General features: G+C 42.3%; 2 protein-coding genes across 2 annotated transcripts in view; one reads left to right on the top strand and one right to left on the bottom strand.

The window, feature by feature from the left end:
- ryr2a (ryanodine receptor 2a (cardiac)) overlaps positions 1-20,827 on the top strand; it is a 198,882-nt gene that overhangs the window by 99,500 nt on the left and 78,555 nt on the right. Inside the window, exons 21-42 of the mRNA XM_070990859.1 lie at positions 105-309; positions 700-804; positions 1,183-1,286; positions 1,493-1,576; positions 1,826-1,985; positions 5,343-5,490; positions 5,582-5,685; positions 6,119-6,223; positions 6,338-6,512; positions 7,686-7,894; positions 8,189-8,365; positions 8,577-8,722; positions 8,884-8,998; positions 9,278-9,438; positions 9,587-9,746; positions 10,746-10,832; positions 11,212-11,343; positions 11,578-11,672; positions 11,819-11,994; positions 17,868-18,523; positions 19,317-19,517; positions 20,174-20,279. Coding sequence (XP_070846960.1) covers positions 105-309; positions 700-804; positions 1,183-1,286; positions 1,493-1,576; positions 1,826-1,985; positions 5,343-5,490; positions 5,582-5,685; positions 6,119-6,223; positions 6,338-6,512; positions 7,686-7,894; positions 8,189-8,365; positions 8,577-8,722; positions 8,884-8,998; positions 9,278-9,438; positions 9,587-9,746; positions 10,746-10,832; positions 11,212-11,343; positions 11,578-11,672; positions 11,819-11,994; positions 17,868-18,523; positions 19,317-19,517; positions 20,174-20,279 — 3,611 coding nt within the window. The remainder of the gene's footprint in view (positions 1-104; positions 310-699; positions 805-1,182; positions 1,287-1,492; positions 1,577-1,825; positions 1,986-5,342; positions 5,491-5,581; positions 5,686-6,118; positions 6,224-6,337; positions 6,513-7,685; positions 7,895-8,188; positions 8,366-8,576; positions 8,723-8,883; positions 8,999-9,277; positions 9,439-9,586; positions 9,747-10,745; positions 10,833-11,211; positions 11,344-11,577; positions 11,673-11,818; positions 11,995-17,867; positions 18,524-19,316; positions 19,518-20,173; positions 20,280-20,827) is intronic.
- The window catches only part of adgra1a (adhesion G protein-coupled receptor A1a), a 339,338-nt gene that overhangs the window by 95,665 nt on the left and 222,846 nt on the right, over positions 1-20,827 (bottom strand). The gene's annotated exons all lie outside the window — the stretch shown is intronic.

Genomic DNA, 20,827 nt, shown 5'->3' on the forward strand with positions numbered 1-20,827 from the left:
CTTCTTTTGACATTTGGGAAAGTAAATAAATAAAGACATGTTTCTGTGTTGAACCATAATCTTTCCCCCTTGATTCCTCCACCTGTCATCTGTCATCACCACAGGGTGCGTTTCCTCCTCGGGGGTCGTCATGGGGAGTTTAAGTTCCTCCCTCCTCCAGGTTACGCTCCTTGCTTTGAGGCGGTGTTGCCTAGGGAGAAACTGAAGCTGGAGCCCAGTCAAGACCAGACTGCAGCCAGAGACCTGCTGGGACCCACAGTCACCTTGAGCCAGGCGGCATTCACCCCTACACCTGTGGACACCAGCCAGGTACAGACCATTGTCACGGTTATTACCAGCTGAGAGGAGAGAGGGAGTCATTCATAGAGACCCAAAATAAACATTCAATGTCATATACAAAAGACATTATGAATAAACACGGACACAATAATGTAACTATGAAATTTTCATGTAAACAAACAATTAAATACATTTTTAATTCTTTGATTACCACAATATGTTATTCATTTTTTATTGTTAAATGGCCTTTTCCAAAAGTTTTGAAGTTCTGATGCTACCTTACCCAATGAATGTTTTAGTTCATGCCCATGCTAGTTTTTCCTGTCTGATCTGAACAAAGAGAGCCGAACCAGACTAAAGAAACAGAAGAGTCATTTCTGAAGCACTTTAAAGAAATTGTTTTACTGTCTTTGTATGTAGATTGTCCTGCCACCTCACTTGGAGAGGATCCGGGAGAAGCTTGCAGAAAACATCCATGAACTTTGGGTGATGAACAAAATAGAACTGGGCTGGACCTACGGTGCAGTGAGTGTCAGACAAACAGCTCGCTCCTTCATATGAAACACTGATTATAAGCCCTTTTCAGTCATATTTCTCATTACATGAATCGAACGGTAATTTAACATGTTCGTCTCATGTTTGAATGACAAAGAGCCATCTCTTTAACAACTTAATGAAGCCAGAAGTGTTGTTTATTGGGATGGCAAAAACCTTGATGTAACTCCAGTTCTATGCCTACATGCATCCAGATATCCTGTGGTTCTCCATGACTTGAGATAAGAGTGCCAAGCAACAGGCTACCTTACTGTACTAACCTTTGCTTTGTGTGTGTGTGTGTGTGTGTGTGTGTGTGTGTGTGTGTGTGTGTGTGTGTGTGTGTGTGTGTGTGTGTGCGGATTACAGGTGCGAGATGATAACAAGCGGCAGCACCCCTGTCTGGTTGAGTTCTCCAAGCTTCCTGAACAAGAGCGAAGCTACAACTTACAGATGTCTCTGGAGACTCTCAAGTAATGCAGTGCATAGGATATGACATTTAGATCAAATATTAATCTGTGACACAGTTAAGCCCTGATAACACATGACATATTCATACTGTACATTAGCAAACTCTCAAGTTCCTTTCTGTGGACTAAGCAGCTAATTCACAGAGTTTCGATGTACCATATAGGGGAATGGGTGATGTTTGATCATTTGATGTCTGTGTGTGTTACAGAACTCTCCTGGCCTTGGGTTGCCATGTTGGCCTTGCAGATGAGCATGCTGTAGAGAAAGTAAAGAGCATGAAACTTTCACCAACGTAAGTCACCTCAATCATCAGTTAACGAAATAATGCCACGACTCAGCAAGGTAGGAATGCAGGATGATTCTTACATGATGTGATGATACACTAATGAGGACAGTGAGACATTTCATGACAGGATTAATAGGTCAGAACAAAGATAATATTTAGATGACCAGAGCACCAGAGGCTCTTAGACATCAGTGCATGAAGGTTGTTGAGCAGCTGTCTAGCTAACGATTCAGTGATTCAACTCTATCTGTGCAGCTATGAGTTGTCCAGTGGTTATAAACCTGCTCCTCTGGACCTGAGTCACATCAAACTGACCTCCACCCAGGAAGCCATGGTGGACAAACTGGCTGAGAACGCACACAACGTCTGGGCAAGAGACCGCATTCGCCAGGGCTGGACCTATGGCATCCAACAGGTTAGAGACTGTTACACATGTTGTTAAATACTGGGCACTGTGTTTGTGTGGGGTTTTGTTTTCGTGTTGACGTCATGTTTCTCACTGTATATCTCTGACTGTCACTTGTTGAGGGGCAGTTTCACAGTTTCACTGACTGGTCTGCTCCACGGAAGTGAAATGAATGAAATGTAGAAAAGAGGATGCTGTGGTCTACTTTGGAGGTCTGTAAGCCTGGCAAGACCCAATGAATGCTGAGTCAACTTGGGCCGAACTCTGAATTTTAAATTTTTTACATTTTAAACAGTTTTTTTAATAGATGGAACTCAGGTCAGACTTAGGCACATTTAACTTTCTTTTCATTGTGCCTATAAATGCACAGAGCATTTAGTCCACCTTATAAAATACTGTTATATTGATATTTATTATATATTCTAATATTATACATACCCATGATATTTACATACATTACATGCATTTTATTCATGTGCATTACATGACAGTTCAGCTGACAATCTGGATCATGTAGCTTGGCTATATTCTCTACTGCATTATGCTTCTCTGTAATAGACAGTCTGTATCAATGGTTGTTGGCATGATTGTCGGTGGCACGGTTACAGTGTTTCCCCTACCATTGTACAGGCCTTGCGGGCTGCCAGACCAAGGAGACCCCCCGCCAGGCCAAAAAAAAAAAAAAAAAAAGATCAATATGCCAAAAATAAGCCACCTATCCATACATTCATAAATCAATAATCATTTACATTTAGGAGCGCCTCTGTGCAGCGCAACATGAGTCAGCTTCGTTGCCTAGTAACGATGCGAGTACTGCTGCTAAGAGAGCGGGGATATTTTATGGGATGTTTAAGGTTTGTAGCTAGCCAACTTTGGGGCCGCCGAAGAAAAGAAAAAATATCGCAGGCGACAGATAACTTAATACTGCCGGCCGACTGCTGGCAGTATTACCCGCGATCCGATGGGTGACCCCGCTCCGATTGCCACCTTTTTTGACTGGTAACCCAGTCAAAAAAAATACAGCTAAACACAGAACTGGGATCCCGAATGGCTTAATAACCATAAATACAGCCCTTGGTTGTACCACACTCTCCATGGTAAGTTTCCAATTTGTTGTTTAGCTTATATTTTTGTTCTGATTGAGCTTCTTTTTTTTTTTTTTTTGGTAAGCAATAATGATGAAAATAACACAGACAATAGGCTAGTTTTCCACTAGAACCACTAAGGGGTCATTTTTCCCCAAGCATTGTGAAATGTATATAATTCTGTTATAATAAAAAAAATAAACAACTTCTATGTTTAATGTTTGCTAAATGTTTAAATTATTTATAACTGATAGAATCTCAATTATGTGTAGGAAATTCCCCTACCACAATGCCTTGGTGAAGTTCTTCTCTAAACTGAGAAAAATCAGGTGCAGCACAGAACAATGCACGCTGTGTGGTTGAAGTGCCAATGTGTAATCAAGCATGTCCCATTTGTATCCAATAAATGCACTTTATTAAGTCACCCTCTCCTTGTGATCTTGAATACAGTCTGGGTGAACAAAAATTTGAATGTAAATATAATAATTCTAGAATTGCAGACTGCTTGCTGTGCCACCTGATTTAATCCAACTGTGCCAATACACCATCCCACGCGTCTCACCTGTTTAGGGTTTTTTCGGTGGGCGCCACGTTACCTGAAAAAAATTCTAGGGGAAGCACTGTGTCAGTTATGTTTTAGACCTGTAATAAATAGTAGCGTGTGTGTGTGGGTCCTGTTGGGCTGGTGGCCTGGCCTGTGCAGTGCTAATTTGCTTTGCCATTGTCCTTCAATCCCTGTCCCTGTATGTTTGTGCTGTTGCTGTTGTGTCTCTTAATTCACAGTGTAACTGAGAGATATCATATTTCATAAGTTAGTATGAGTGTGAGTCAAGTCCGGTGGAAAGTATAGTATATTTACTGTAGCATTTTTAGGCACTTGTGCTTTACTTGACTGCTTCTATTTTATGCTAATGCTTAACTTTTTACTCCACTGCATTTTTCCAGATGGTAGTTACAAGCATGAGAGATGGGCCATGAGAGATGGCAGGAAAATCAAACAAAATCAAATCAAATTAAAAATACTAGTTACGTTGCTAGTTAAATCGCTAAACCTCTTTTAGGCTCTTTATATGATATTTCTGACTCCTTTCTTTAAATGCTGACGTTGCTGTTTAAGCGGGCTGATCTCCTTCTTTAGGAAATATGTCAACCAAACACAGAAACACTAAGATTGCATCCCTGAGGTGCCAGACAACCTTCGCCAAGTATAAAAATATCTCATAATGAACCATACTTGAGAACGAAAAGTATTTTTTTTAAGTTTTTCCATATACTGTAAAACATAGGCTCTGATTATGAAATATGATGCAGTGTCATGGACTATACTACCCAGCAGCATATAAAGCTGAAAAAGCTAAAAGAAGCTATAAAGTTGAAATCGGCTCTTACATGTTTATGCTTCAGTGTCAGGGACCAAGCAGTAAAGCTCGAGGACACAGGTAATGAAATTCAAAAATAGTTGTTTTTTTTAACTAATTTGCAAAAACTTTAATTTAAGTTGAAACAAAAAGCAACTGAGGATTGAACTAAATATAACTGACCTCACAAATGAGTCAAAGAGACAGAGACAGAGGCTAGTCCACACAGAGGGACAGGAATACACTGAAAATTAAACTAATATACTCAATTCAACTGATGGCTGTTGTTGAACCATTTGGAGTACATACATGGTTTTTGTCTCTTTTGAAAGGAAACACTCCGAACTGTCATCACCAACAATCTGTAAAACCGATTGGAACTGACTACTAACTGTAAGTGCTACTGGCATTGAGTAATGGAAGTTTAAACACACTGAAGTAGAAGTGTTTTTTTCCCAGCTGAATATTATTGGCTGGAAAACACAATGGATCCACAGAACCCTCGTCCAAGTTCAATCAAAACTGATAACAATACCACACAAACTGAATATTTTCATGTATTTTCTCTCATTACTAAGTAGTTAAATATCTGTATTTATATTCAAGAAATCAAAATTTTGTCCATTTATATTCATACATAAGGTATTTATACAGGTATGTTTAGGCTACATGTCTTTATATTGAGGCCATTTGCTATATTTGTCACTTCAAATTGTGCGTAATTCTGCTATTATCACAGAATTCCTTGATTTGAGGTGCTGAAACCACTGAAGTGGCATATTAGTGTGTTCAGAATTTCATCGTCTATTTGAAGCGTCAGTCATCTTCAAAATCGACTGTGATTTTCTCCATCTTCACACGTGACAAGAGAAGGAGGGCCTTCGTTCAACTCAGACTGTTATCTGTTCTCTGTCTCTTCTCAGGATGTGAAGAATCGTAGAAACCCTCGTCTGGTCCCCTACATTCTGCTGGATGAGAGAACCAAGAAGTCCAACAAAGATAGTCTGAGAGAGGCTGTCAGGACTCTGCTGGGATATGGATACAACCTGGAAGCTCCTGACCAGGACCATGGTACCTTACCTTCATTCTATCACTTTATTCAATGACTTGTCATTTTTAAGAATATTTTTACATGTTGTATAATCATTTTTGTTTCAACCAGCAGCTCAATCTGACCCCAGCAACATGTCTGCTGAGAGGTTCCGCATTTTCAGGGCAGAGAAAACATACTGTGTTAATGCAGGGAAGTGGTACTTTGAGCTGGAGGTAAGAAGAGACATGACAAGAAATATGTTGCTGTGAAATTTATCAGCCATTGGTTGATTCAGATTTCAAAGCTTACTGTGATCGGTTACTTTTAGAGGAAAAAATAACTACATATTAAAATATTGAGTATTAGATGCATTAAAAATATAAACCCCCCCACAATGCTGATTCTGATCTATAGTGTACTGGGTATGACACTGGCATGACAAAATCATTACAACCTTTCACTAAATGTTGATGCTATTCCACGTGTGTTTCTTGGTCCACCATAATCTGCAGACACCAACTAGAATATACTTGTTTAGTGTCAAATGTCCCAAATCTCCGTCCCCAACTGCAAGGAGCAGACATTGCCAAGTTATCACACTAAACTTTTGCTGTCACTGTTTTGCTGTCAGTAAACTGGATAGGAACATTCTTATTTCTCCTCCAGGTATTAACAGCAGGAGAGATGAGGGTGGGCTGGGCTAGGCCAGGTTGCCTCCCAGACCAGGAGCTGGGGTCTGATGACCAGGCCTTTGTCTTTGACGGCTTCAAGGTAGCTAGAATTGTCTTTCCTCTACACATCACATTTATTGAATTTGTTGGCACTGCAGTTGAACCGCTTCTATTTTTGCCCAAATGAGTCATAATTGGTTGTTTTCTTTCCTAGGTCCAGCGCTGGCACCAGGGCAATGAGCACTTTGGGCGAGCCTGGCAGACAGGGGATGTGGTTGGCTGCATGGTGGATCTGAACGAACACACCATGATGTTCACACTTAATGGAGAGGTGCTGCTGGATGACTCTGGATCTGAGCTGGCCTTCAAGGACTTTGAAGTTGGTGGAGGTCAGTGCTATGTCATTGACAACGTACACACATACACAGTGTTGGGAAAGTTCACTTTGTACATGAACTAGTTCAAAGTTCAGTTCACAAAATTTAAAATGAACTAGTTCAGTTCATAGTTCATAATTCAATATTTTGAACTAAGTTCACCGTTCCCAAAATGAACTAGTTCATAGTTCTTTTTTGGGAACGGTGAACTTAGTTGTTGCGAGCTATTATTTTTCAAAATTATTGCCACAGCCCACATAGAACCACAGACAGCAATTATTTTAGCAGTTTTAACACTGTCACTATGCGTCAGAACATACCTTGAAAGGCTAGCCGGGTGCTTCAGTTCAATGTGCCGTTTCAGGGTTGCTGTGGATGTGACTGAAGTGCAGATTTTCTTTTTGAAAGCCTAAGTTTGCACAGCAATGTAAGATTTTTCCCATCCTCACTGACCTTGTCATAAAACTTGTTTAAATGATCATACAATGCCGCAGTGTTTTTTCTGCTACATATTAAGGCCTGTTTACGGTGTGTTTTAGCCGGGTTTTCGCCTGGATGGCTCTATAGAAATCTGGCACCCGATTGAACAAAGTTAAACTGAGAGAGCGTGCCGTTCACAGACACCAGAATGAACGAGTTCACAGTTACGTTCATCAGGCAGAAATACAGTACGTTCAGTTCACGCTCACCCAAAATATGAATGAGTTCATGAACTATCGTTGAACGCATGAACGCATTCAGGCACAACACTGCACATACACACGAAAGAACCCAAATACTGAAGAAGAGAATGGTTCTTTTGTAAAACCTTTGAAACAAAAGTCATGCCAATTATACAGCAAGGACCTTCACTACCTTCTTATTATCAGTAAAGTTGAAGCTTAGTAGCACTGTAGTAGTCTTCTCTGTGTCATTCTGCTCTTTGATGTAAGGCCTCTGTGAGCGGATTTGTCTGAACATTTTCAAAGATGAAAGGACACTGGCCCTGTCTGCAGTCGGCTGTGTAACATGGAATTGTTAAGCAGTGCTTTATAACCCTTTCAGAGGATATCTCTTCAATTTCTCATTTGACCAGGATGAATATTGAACTGCACAAATGCTCCATCAAATAGTTCCTCTGTGTATAGTGTTATGGGTAGTACTGCACAGAAAGTCCAACTAAGTATTTCTTCTGTCCGTCTTCAGGTTTTATCCCAGTGTGCAGTCTGGGTGTTTGTCAGGTGGGGAAGATGAACTTTGGTAAAGACGTCAGTACTTTAAAGTACTTCACCATCTGCGGCCTACAGGAAGGCTATGAACCATTTGCTGTCAACATGAACCGAGATGTCACCATGTGGCTCAGCAAGCGACTGCCTCAGTTTGTGTCCGTCCCCACCAACCACCAACACATAGAGGTGAGGGTAGCCACCTGCAGTATACACTCAGGGCCATGTAGCTAGCTAGCTAGTAGAATCTGCAGTTAGTGTCGATTTATGGTAGAGGTTTCAATGGCATTGGGCTGAGATGTGGACTAAAACGTAATGACTTCAGATACATTTCAAGACATTTCAAGAAAATATTTTGTCTTCTATTTTTATTCCACAAAACTGTTCCATTAGCTTGTTTACTGAAAAGTAACCCAAGCTTATTATAACATGCCAAGCTGACTGTACATGCAAAGCGAATGTTTTTTCCTCCTTACCTTTCAGGTGACGAGGATAGATGGGACAGTGGAGTCGTGTCCTTGCCTAAGGGTCACCCAGAGGTCATTTGGCTCACAGAACAGTTACACTGACATTACCTTCTACAGACTGAGCATGCCCATAGAGTGTTCAGAATCCTTCTCCAGATCCCCAGCTAGTGAGAGCCTGTTCTCACCAAAGAGGGTAACCGTACCACAAACATGACATGTCCTTAACAATGCTGCTGCAGCACATTATCGTGAAACTGCATAGTGTACATATCTGTACATGTATTTCAAGTGTTTCACATTCTTCATAGAATTATTAAAGGAAAGTTCACTTACAGCTCACACATGTAAACAGCAGGGTTGGGTATATGATTGGTGTGTTTATTATCTGGAGCTGTCCCCTGCAGGAGCTGGAGGACTTTGAAACAGTGTCAGACTTTGAGGTCCTGATGAAGTCTTCTCATGGTCACAACGGTCCTAATGGACCTGAGCGAGATGAATTCAACAATCACAAAGATTATAACCAGGAAAAGCCCTCCAAGCTCAAGCAACGGTAATCTCTACATTTAAATAAATAATAGTATTAAAAAATTGTTTAGAACATTTGTCATCTACATCCTTCTTGTACACTCTAGTAATTTGTACCCCTCCGTCATTGTGTTTGATCACTGTTTTTAAACTTTATAAACCTAAACCAACCATCTGATCTACCAGGTTCATGTTGAAGAGAAACAAGCCAGACAACAGCTGTCCATCCTCTGCTCGTGTGTCAGAGGAGGTCATGGCTGATGACAGAGACGAATATGAATTCCTCATGCAAGCCTCCACTGTAAGAGAGTGCTCATACAAAATCAAATTCACAAAACACCCACATGCAATATACATTTAACTGATGATGAGTAGCTCCCCACTCCAAGTGGGAACAGCGTCTCTGGTTTTTAATAAATAATATTTATCCACAGTAGCTGACAGAAGTGTTCACCCAAGTGTTTTTAATTCCACATATTTACAGTTTCATAATAGGGGTGTTGTGAAGTCCTTTGGGAAAGTAAGTGGGATCAAGGGCAATGCAGTTAAGCTTGGCTTGATTGCACCTCTTTCTGTGCAGCACTACTACTCAGTGCGGATCTTCCCTGGTCAGGAGCCCAGTAGCGTTTGGGTGGGCTGGGTAACCTCTGACTTCCATCAGTATGACCCAGGCTTCGATCTGCACAATGTTCGAACTGTCACTGTCACCCTGGGAGATGAGAAAGGCAAAGTTCATGAGAGGTGAGTCAAGCTGCAGCCAACTAAATCTTGGGGTAAATTCTTATATTTTTTTTATCATTTATCATGTTATAATGTTGTCCAGGGATCAGTCCGGTTTAAGACTACATCATATGATTTCAGTTACATGTTGTGTCTATGTGTCCTTCAGTATAAAGCGTAGTAACTGTTACATGGTGTGGGCTGGAGAGAGCACTAGTCCTGGTCAGGGAAGGAACAACAACGGCTTAGAGATCGGCTGTCTGGTCGACACAACAAACGGCCTGCTGACCTTCACAGCCAATGGCAAAGAACTCAGCACATACTACCAGGTACATTTTTTTGTAGTGTTACAGGTTTTTGAATGGTCCTTTTCTTTGATTCCTGCTTCATCTCCTACTCCCCTCCCTAATCTTTTTGTCATCTACCATCTATACTTCCTTTCATTTTACTTCCTACAGCTAAATGTGCCTCCTTCCTTCCTTGTTTTTTCTTTTTCTTCCTATGCCTTTTTTTGGCTTTTGATGTTAGTCCCTCTCACTACAACAGTCTGGCAGCAGCTATATTAAAACTACATTCTTCTATTCTCCAAAACGTAAAGTCTGACTGAAACTAAACAGCATTTTTAAAAAAATAAAGACGGTAAAAGGGAGAAATTGAATGCTATAATCTTTAGTCTTGTGGTGGAACGATCTATATTTGCATTGTATACATATGGACACCCTATGTTCATACAGCCAATTTCATTTTCAGTTGTGTATGCTATGAGTGGCCCTAATTAACAGTCAGACATTAGCTGAGATTAGCTAGTAAGCTAAAGTCGCTTTTCTACAGACATGAACACACCTTGTCCATACCTCATCTTGTTGAACGTGTGACCAAACAAACATAAAGCAGGAAAAAATGTTCTTAAAGTGTAGGGCTAGATAGCTAATTAGCTCCTTAGCTGTCACACATTGAACAGCGTCAAAACATAGCATCTAAACTGACTGAATTTGACATGTGCTGCTAACTGTTGCGGTCTTTATTCTTCAACACCGAAGCTAACCAAACCCTTTCTCTTCTTAGCTTGTGCTCTAAATTAGTTACCAGAGCTGTTATTGTTGTTTGTTGATATTGTCTGTAATGATGTACATTGACCCACCCACTCTGGGGCTTAGATCCTAAAGGAGCATTTCAGATTTTTTTTCCCTTCCTTTGAATAACAAAAAGAATACTAACAATGAATTTAAACATCATTTTAACTTTTTTTCGTAGTGCAACAAAGGAATGACTAATTGTGGTTTTGGTTGGACATAAGTAAATAGCTAAGCACTCTCTTCTCTCCACAGGTGGAACCCAGTACTAAGCTGTTCCCAGCAGTCTTTGCCAAGGCCACCAGCCCCAATGTCTTCCAGTTTGAGCTTGGCCGTATTAAGGTGAGTAGGACACACTAATACACATACAGTTTCTTCATCAAAATGATGTCACCATAGAACTATTTTAGCCTCTTCCAATTCTCAGTTCTGAATACTTATGTGATGGAATATTTCAGGATTTTATTTTTAATAAATTTCATTGTGGAGTATTGTGTGTAGACTGATGAAAAAATGAACTGCATCCATTTGAAGATGAGACTATAACATAAAGGGTCTAAAAATGATCCGTATTCACTTTAAGAAGACTAACGAGCACTAATGGGAAAACCAAGACTCAGTTTACATAAAAAAATGCACAATGAGTTTAAGTATGTCCACAGTGTCCTCTCTGGTCTGTCCCGCTTCATCTTATCTGATGTATCAGTGTGTTTGTTGTCAGAATGTGATGCCTCTGTCAGCTGGCCTGTTTAAGAGTGAGAGGAAGAACCTGATTCCTCAGTGTCCTCCACGGCTGCATGTCCAGTTTCTTACCCCTGTATTATGGAGCCGTGTTCCCAACCACTTCCTCAAGGTAACCACTTGTACCTATTTAAAGTAGCATGTTTGGGCCTTTCAGGGCCTTCCTTTGTTCCTTTGTTTTGGACTTGAATTTAGACTTATTAGGCTTATTGGAAGAATCTTAAAGTCACTAATTGTGCAATGGAATGAACAACAAGAATGTAAAGTCATTTATGAAAAGAAATGTAAAGAGTATAAGGAGTGTAACAACTGGGCCATCTTATGTCTTTTTTTTTTTTTTTGCCAGGTGTCAGCATCCAGAGTGAATGACAGACATGGCTGGCTGGTACAGTGTAATGAACCTCTGCAGTTCATGTCTCTGCACATACCTGAGGAGAACAGGTGGAGTACCCACAGCTACACACACACACACACACACACACACACACACACACACACACACACACACACACACACACACACACACACACCTTTTCATCCTCCTGCTCTCTCATTTCTCATGCAGTATTGCTCTGTCTGTTGTCTAGGTCGGTGGATATCCTGGAGCTGTCAGAGCAAAGGGACTTATTAAAGTTTCACTACCATACCCTCAGACTGTACTCAGCAATCTGTGCTCTGGGAAACAACCGGGTGGCACATGCCCTCTGCTCCCATGTAGACGAGTCACAGCTCCTGCAGGCTATAGAGAATAAGTACATGCCAGGTAACACACACATAGTATGAAAAGAATAACTGCTGTATATAAAAAGAGAACAACTGCATGCAAGGTAATAGAACCTGTTTGAGAAATAGGTAGAGGAAAAAGTGAGACCCTACCTTTAAAAGTCTGCTTAAAGGATAAGGTTGGAATTATTCTATATTTTTCTTGTTATAAAGTCACATGAAAACAATGTGTTAGTTCCTCTTAGTACTTTCTGGCTTCCCTCTGTCTGTGGCTCTCAGCTCCCAGCCCAATGGTTCCTATTGAAGACATCAATCTTTAAGAACAGCTCAAAAGTATATAGTTTCACTTTCAGTAATTTCCTAATACAGTTGGTTTTATCAGACGTTACTCAAAAAAGGAAATGGTGCATTTGGACAGTGGAGCTTTATGGAACAGAAGAATACGATATATCAGGCTTTGATACACACACAGTATTTGTTATTTGGATGCATTCATTCTCAGTTTAACTCTGCATATGGCATTTGTTAACAATACAAAAATATGAAATATAGTATATTATCACCAGACTTATACTTTACTTACAGTTATTAGAAAAATGTAAATAAAATGCCAAAAGTAGAAGTAATCATTGTGGAGAATTGCTAATGTTGTTGTACATACTGTATATATACTGTATACACACAGTGGATGTGTATATTTAAACACACACCTACATGCATTTGTCCACCACACATCAAAGGAGAGCTTACAGGCGAATCCTTAATCCTTAATCACTGAACTGAACAAGGAACAACCCTGCTAGATGTAAGCCAGCCTTGTTACCTAGTTGAGCAAGCTACCATTCTTTGTAGTCAGGTATACTGACACAGTCTCAACTAAGAACAACAAATCTAATAACCAAAGATAACCTTTATATGCCAATGCATGCTACTAACTGCAAATAATTTGAGGTAAATGTTAGTCAATTGACATCTGGTTATGGTAACTAGTGCAGTGTTGCTAATTTTAGCTGCCATTAGAATCTAACTAGCTATCACCATTGACAAGATTCATGAGGTCAGCTTGTGCACTAAAATGTCAAAAATGCAGAAATTTCATTGACCTACCAGCTAGCATGCTCGGGAAACACTGAAAATGAATGGGGTTCAGTACTGCAACTACTCAGCATTTGGAACTCATTTGCGTTACATCATGCGTTACATCATGCATTACTTCTGTGTTCTACAGTTCCAGCAGAAGTCTATGGCAGTGTCACGGCTCTGTTATTCAACACTGCTGGTTCAGGGCAAGAGGAAAAGAGACCTTGTTGCAGAGACAACAGGATCTGTCTGCCCTCTAAGTTATTCAAATACACACCAACATTCTTAAGTAATAAAGCATGTTCTGCTGTTGCATTAAGACCTAAGGTCAAGGGCGCAGTCACAGCGTTGAACAGAAAAAAATTAAATAGTTTGACTGTTTAACCAGTCCTGGAGGAGGCTACTGCCTCCCTCAGCACACAAGCCGTTACTCACTCTGTCGCTGCACTAACACGTTGCGCATGCACTGTTTCAGTCAGTGGTCATGACTGCATTCCACCACAGGATGAGGGAGAAATGGATAGCACTTACTGATGCCATCAGCCATCTTGGTAGTTTGACTTGGCTGCTGTTATATGAGGAGTTTCCAAGGTTAGATGAGTCCTCGGATGCACAGAGGGTTATGGCCAAACACTGATTCTCATGGCTCTGCATTGGGCAGTAATGCACTGGCAGAGATATATGAACCGTTCCACCTGTCTCAGGTAGGGGGGAGAGTAATATTTCACCCACACCCAGAATGGCTGGCACGTTATGCTTAGCCCATGAGTGGTTTGATGTAGATACAGTGGGACTTCCTCAGAATGTAATTAACACTATTCAGAACACTAGAGCCTCCTCCACCAGGTCCCTTTCCAGCTATAAATGTAGTGTTTGAAGAGTGGCATCATAAAGAGGGACATGTCTGATTTTGACATTTCTGCTGGACTGGACATTGAAAAGAGCCTTCTCCACAAATAAGGTGTATTTGGCTGCTATTGCTGCATGCCATGTCAGATATGAAGGTAAAACAAGCTAGCCAACATCCTTTGGTTATCCTTTGGTCATTTTATGCCCCTCCTGTTTCCAGGCCTCTGGTACCCTTGTGGACTTCGCAGTTTCTTTAGATTGGCTTTCTCTCTCTCAAGGAAGTGGTCTTGAAACATCTGCCTCCAAAGACAGTGTTGATTTTGGCTTTGGCATCTGATAAAATCAGTGACATTCATGCACTCAGTTTTCTCTAGGGCATGTCACTGAAGCATAACTCCGCCTTTGTGTCCAATGTGGTTGGCTCATGCTCTCAGAAATCAGAAATAAGAAAAAGCTTTATTGCCAAGTACGATTTTACACATACGAGGTATTTGTGTTGGTGAAGTTGGCGCATGACAAATCTACTAAAAAATACTATTAAAAAGTAAAAAATACAACAATATAATATATCGGTTTAACCAGAAGCACAGTCTGTTTTTTCAGGAACACAGTTTTATTCAGAAAGAAACCCAAGCTGAACGTTAATGTAATGTGGAGTGTAAGGTGGAGTGTGAGGAGTGTCGGGGAGGTTCCGGGCCTTGTTGCTAAGGCTGACAGCAGATGGGAAAAAACTGTTCTTGAGGTGTGAGGTTTTGGTCCTGATGGACCACAGCCTCCTGCCAGAGTGGAGTGTCTCGAAGAGTTTGTGTCCGGGGTGGGAGGGATCAGCCACAATCTTTCCTGCACGCCTCAGGGTCCTGGAGGTGTAAGGTCCTGAAGAGATGGGAGATTGCAGTTGATCACCTTCTCTGCAGACTGAATGACATGCTGCAGTCTGCCCTTGTCCTTGGCGGTGGCAGCAGCGTACCAGATGGTGATGGAGGAGCTGAGGATGGTGGAGGATGGAAGTGCACCATCATTGTCTTTGGCAGACTGAATTTCTTCGGCTGCCGTAGGAAGTACATCCTCTGCTGTGCTTTCTTGATGAGGGAGCTGATGTCCAGCTCCCACTTGAGGTCCTGGGAGATGATAGTTCCCAGGAAGCGGAAAGACTCCACAGTGTCAATAGTGGAGTCACAGAGGGTGATGGGGACAGCTGAGGCTGAGTTCTTCCTGTAGTCCACAACCATCTCCACTGTCTTTAGAGCATTGAGCTCTAGGTTGTTCTGGTTGCACCAGGTCACCAGATGGTCAACCTCCCACCTGTAGGCAGTTGGTCCATAAGAGATGAGTCCGATGAGGGTGGTGTCATCTGCAAACTTCAGGAGCTTGACAGACTGGTGACTGGAGGTGCAGCTGTTCGTGTACAGGGAGAAGAGCAGAGGAGAAAGAAAGCAGCCCTGAGGGGATCCAGTGCTTATGGTCTTTGAGTCGGAGACGTATTTCCCCAGCTTCACGCACTGTTTCCTGTCAGACAGGAAGTCTGTAATACACCTGTGGGTGGAGTCAGGCACGCTCAGCTGGGAGAGCTTCTCCTGACGCAGAGTTGGGATGATGGTGTTAAAAGCAGAGCTGAAATCCACAAACATGATCCTGGCATAGGTTCGTGCAGAGTCCAGGTGCTGGAGGATGAAGTGGAGGGCCAAGTTGACTGCGTCGTCTACAGACCTGTTGGCTCTGTAGGCAAACTGCAGGGGGTCCAGGAGAGGGTGATAATGTCTTTAAGGTGTGAGAGCACAAGGCGCTCAAAGGTCTTCATGACCACAGAGGTCAGGGCGACGGGTCTGAAGTCATTAAGTCCTGTGGTCCTTGGCTTGTTGGGAACAGGGATGATGGATGAAGACTTGAAGCAGGCTGGCACGTGAAATGTCTCCAATGAGGTGTTAAAAATGTCTGTGAACACTGGAGACAGCTTTCCGGGGGTTCTGTCTCCTGAAGAGTTTGTTGACGTCCTTCTCTGAGATGGGGGGGGGCGGGGCTTTAAGGTTGCCATTGGTGGAGGTGACTGGAGCTGGAGCTGTTGGGAGGTGACGTGGGGGATGGTTGCTGGACTGTCCCTTTGTCTTTCAAAGCGGCAGTAGAACTCGTTCAGGTCGTTGGCTAGGCGATCGTTGATGGACTGGGGGGCTTTAGGCTTGTAGTTGGTGATCTGCCTGAGCCCTTTCCAGACAGACACAGAGTCGTTAGCTGAGAACTGGTGTTGGAGCTTCTCAGAGTACAGTCATTTAGCCTCTTTCCCCGCCTTACTAAACGTGTACTTCACCTCTTTGAATCTGTGTTTGTCCCCACTCCTGAAGGCCTCTTCCTTTGCCAACCTTAGCTGTCTGAGTTTGGCTGTGAACCAGGGTTTGTCATTGTTGTAACTCACCCTGGTGCGTAATGGAACACAGCAGTCCTCACAGAAGCTGATGTAGGACGTCACAGCCTCCGTGTACTCATCCAGACTGTTGGTATCAGTCCTGAACACATCCCAGTCAGTAGAGTCCAAACACACCTGGAGATCCTCCACAGCCTCACTGGTCCACTTCCTTGATGTCCTCACTACAGGTTTGCAGAGCTTTAGTTTCTGCCTGTACGCAGGAATCAGGTGAACCATGACATGGTCAGAGTGGCCCAGTGCAGCACGGGGGAGGGCGTGATAAGCATCCCTGACTGGTGTAACAGTGATCCAGAATATTCTCCTCTCTGGTCGGGCATTTAATAAACTGTCTGTATTTAGGGAGTTCGTGAGTGAGGTTACCTTTGTTAAAGTCACCAAGGACAATAAGTAAAGAGTCCGGGTTGGTCCGCTCCACACGCAGTATCTGGTCAGTGAACATGTGCTGTACGTCCTGCACGTTGGCCTTCGGTGGGATGTAAACGCCAACCAGAATGAATGAAGCAAACTGGGTGAATAAAAAGGCTTACAGTTAATGATAAAAGATTCCAGGTCAGGAGAACAGTGCTGCTGAATCACTGTCATGTCATTGCACCAACCACTGTTGATGTAGAAACAGATTCCTCCACCTTTAGTTTTGCTGGAAAGTTCCATGTCTCTGTCTGTGCAGTACAGTTGGAAGCCAGCCAGCTGCAGCGCAGAGTCCGGTATTAATCCACACAGCCACGTCCCCATGAAGCACAAAACTACAGATGAAGAAAAGTCCCCGTTTTTACCCAACAGCAGTTGCAATTCCTCCAGTTTGTTGGACAGTGAACGTACGTTAGAGAGTAATATTCCCGGTAACAATGTGCGTAGTCTGCGCTGGCGAAGACGCACGAGTGCACCAACCCGTTTTCCTCTCCTCCAGCGTTTCACTGCGTGAGCAAGGGTGAGCGCACCTTTGACCAGGATGTCCAAAATTTCCAGTGTAGGGACCAGAAAATTAGTAAAATAAATCCTCCGGTGTTGTTACCCTGATGTTCGTGAGTTCTTCTCTAGTGAAAGAGGTACTGTTGCAAGAAACAGAATTAAAACACAAAACAAAACAACGCGCACCAACACACCGAGGCAGCCGTCCGTGGTACCATCTTGGATCAAGATTCCATTGATCTTATGACATTTTCTTCACCGCCTTTTGTTTCTCCTGAAGAACAGTGGTTGCACATGCTTTGTCCAGTTCAGGATCTATCTGATGCAGATGTCATGATCACCCAATCAGCCAATCAGGATTAGCATAATGGCACAGGGAATCATATCCCATAGTGAGACTTCTCACCCATTCTACTTTGAGTTACCAGGGTAACTCAGGTAACCTTTGTCTAGGTAGCATATAGGGTGTGACTTCAAACACATTGGCTCACCTTGAACAATAAGTGCTAGTCTTAGGAAGTGGCTTGACATACCTATGTAAAGAACAAATTCATAGCATTCATAAGACCAGGTAATGGATGTAGTCTGTTTATTAATTCTTAAGATTACTAAATAATCACTAATTAAGAACATGAATGTCTTATTCTCACCCACAGGTTTGCTTCGTGCAGGCTACTATGATCTCCTCATTGACATCCACCTGAGCAGCTACGCCACGGCTCGCCTGATGATGAACAATGAGTATATTGTTCCCATGACAGATGAAACCAAGAGCATTACCCTGTTTCCAGATGAGAAGAAGAAACACGGCCTGCCAGGCATTGGCCTTAGCACTTCCCTGAGACCCAGAATGCACTTCTCATCACCAAGTTTTGTCTGTGGAAGTGGACCATTGTATCGCAATAACGGCATCAACGGATCAGGATCAGGAGACTGTTTCCAATACAGCCCTGAATTCCCCTTAGATATACTGAAAATTAAAACCATCGAGATGCTAACAGAGGCAGTGCGAGAGGGAAGCATGCATGTACGGGATCCAATAGGAGGCAGCACTGAGTTTCTCTTCGTCCCCCTCATCAAGCTGTTCTACACCATGTTAATAATGGGAGTTTTCCAAAATGGAGATCTGAAAAACATCCTCAGACTGATTGAACCGTCTGTGTTCTCTGAAAGGCTAGAAGGGCAGGAGGACATGCACAAGGAGCTGGAGGCAGTGAAGGAGTTGGAGACTGACGGAAGAGGAGAGGATGGAGGGAGGAACATGCCTAAAGGACTCTTACAGATGAAGCTACCAGAGCCTGTAAAACTCCAGGTGACACTCAGTAAACCCTCTTTTGTTTTTCTATGTCAGATCATTAGTCTATTTATGGATAGTTTTTAGAAAGAATAACATTCAATGTAACATTGAGTCATTATGTCACATTGCAATTTGTTTTTATGTTATTCAATCTGGAATATTTATAGAATTCAGTGTAATTCAACTTTTTTTTTTAACCCTACTTTTTTATTTAAGGACGACAGCGCTCTTTTTATAGTTTCATAAAACTCGATAGAAAATGGCATTCTGGTTATCTTCAAACGCCCTGAGTGGTATGGGTGTTAAGATTAGGCACAAATAAAATCGTGAGCACTGTGATGAACTTGCACAGTTGGCAACAGAGGAATCTCATAGCCACAAATTGTGCCAGACAAGCCCTCAATGTACAGATGCAGCAGAACTTCACCCTGTTTGTTCATGCAGTCCACTCATGTAGCACCAAAACACCAGAGGAACATGACTTTATGTTTCTCATACACAGAAGCTTTTCAGTAAACTCATTAATGAGAAAACAAACCCAACATCAGAAAAAAAACAGATGATACCTTTAATTAAAAAAAAAGCAGTTAACAGTAACTAATGGCAAGACCACAGACACAATAAACATTAGTGACAGATTCATAATTTTGATTGAAATATGGTAAACTCTGCAATGACAATGACCCCTAAGCTTGATGACAGAGAGATGTACAGTGTCCTACAAAGTTATTACATCAGTTTTTCATCATAATATATAGTTAACTCAACACTATGTGTGGCTTTATATGTTGCGTGTTTGTGTGTGTAGATGTGCCATGTGCTGCAGTACCTGTGTGACTGCCAGGTGCGTCATCGTATTGAGGCGGTGGTCGCCTTCTCTGATGACTTTGTCGCCTGTCTCCAAGACAACCAGCGGTTCCGCTACAATGAGGTGATGCTGGCGCTCAACATGTCTGCAGCCCTCACTGCAAAGAAGACCAAAGAGTTCAGATCTCCTCCACAGGAGCAGGTAGGAGCACCGCTGAGGTGAGGAAGAGAGAGGCTAGACTGGAGGACAGAGCAGTACGGAAGAATAGGCTGTACTACAAAGAGAAGAGCAGATTGTAGAATAACAATGCACTTTAGAAAAAAAACATGAAGTGTGTTTGAGTATATGAAATTAGTTGAAGTCTAGTCTCTACAGAAGTTGGTAAAACAGAAGAGTACAGTGGCACATGAAGTAGAGAGAAAGCAGAGAAGAACAGCATACAATAGAGCTTAACAGACAACAAAAGATGAAATTGTGTAGCTACTTTGAATTAAGATGAGGTACATATTCTGTTTTAGCTTGAATACTGATCCAGCGGAGGCCTTTTAACACTGGACACCAGTTTGTTCCCTTTTTCTCACATTTTACATTGAACAGACTCACTCTTGCAGTTTTTGAAACTGTTGTGACAGACATAGTTTTCCATTCTGTGCTACTTTGGCTCTTGCTGCAATGTAGACCCCAAGTCAAATAGCCTCTTCCCAGTACACTGGTCGAAACATGTTCCTATCATCCCATTCCAAAAACTTGACCAAATGTGTGCTGGATTTCTGTGCAGTAGCTGTAGAAGTGGTCGCAGTACAAGTATGCAGTGAACAGGACTTGTGTCAGAGTCACACCCGCTTGTGTTTCTACAGATCAACATGCTGCTGAACTTTAAGGATGAGAAGCAGGAGTGTCCCTGTCCTGAATACATTCGAGAACAGCTGCTGGACTTCCATGAAGACCTGATGAGACACTGTGGTAATGTACCAATCTGCTTTGAAATGAACTACAATATCAAACATAGAGTATGCACCGTGCAGGGGCAGACCTACAGGCGGGCATGGACGGGCCTACGCCTGCCCTGATTGACAGCTTGCCCGCCCAATCAGAAAAATAAATAAATAAATAATACGATTTTCACAGTTAAATGTCCCATATTATGAAAAACTTTTTTGTCTCCGGTGCTGCCACACGCATACAAAGTGTGAAATAAGACCGTCAGTGCTTTTTTGAGTGAGATACGGATCTCTGTAAGCACCCTGCCTACAGCTTCCACACAAGTCGTTTGAATTTGCGCTCCCAGTGTCCTCACAGATGTGCTGTCAGGTTATCGAAAGCATCGTGTTATGAATCATGTCCAGGTGCCACAGGCCTTTTTGAAGGCAAAGAGGTGCATGCCATGAACTCTTTTTGGAGTTTGAAACATAGATATTCATTAATAGTAAAGATGCATAAACTGCGTTCACATGTGTTTCCTCCAGTCCAGCCATCCACTTTGTCCGTGTCAGACAAGACGATTGCTCTTC

The sequence above is a fragment of the Chaetodon trifascialis genome, chromosome 21 (genome assembly GCF_039877785.1).
Source record: "Chaetodon trifascialis isolate fChaTrf1 chromosome 21, fChaTrf1.hap1, whole genome shotgun sequence".
Lineage (NCBI taxonomy): Eukaryota > Metazoa > Chordata > Actinopteri > Chaetodontiformes > Chaetodontidae > Chaetodon > Chaetodon trifascialis.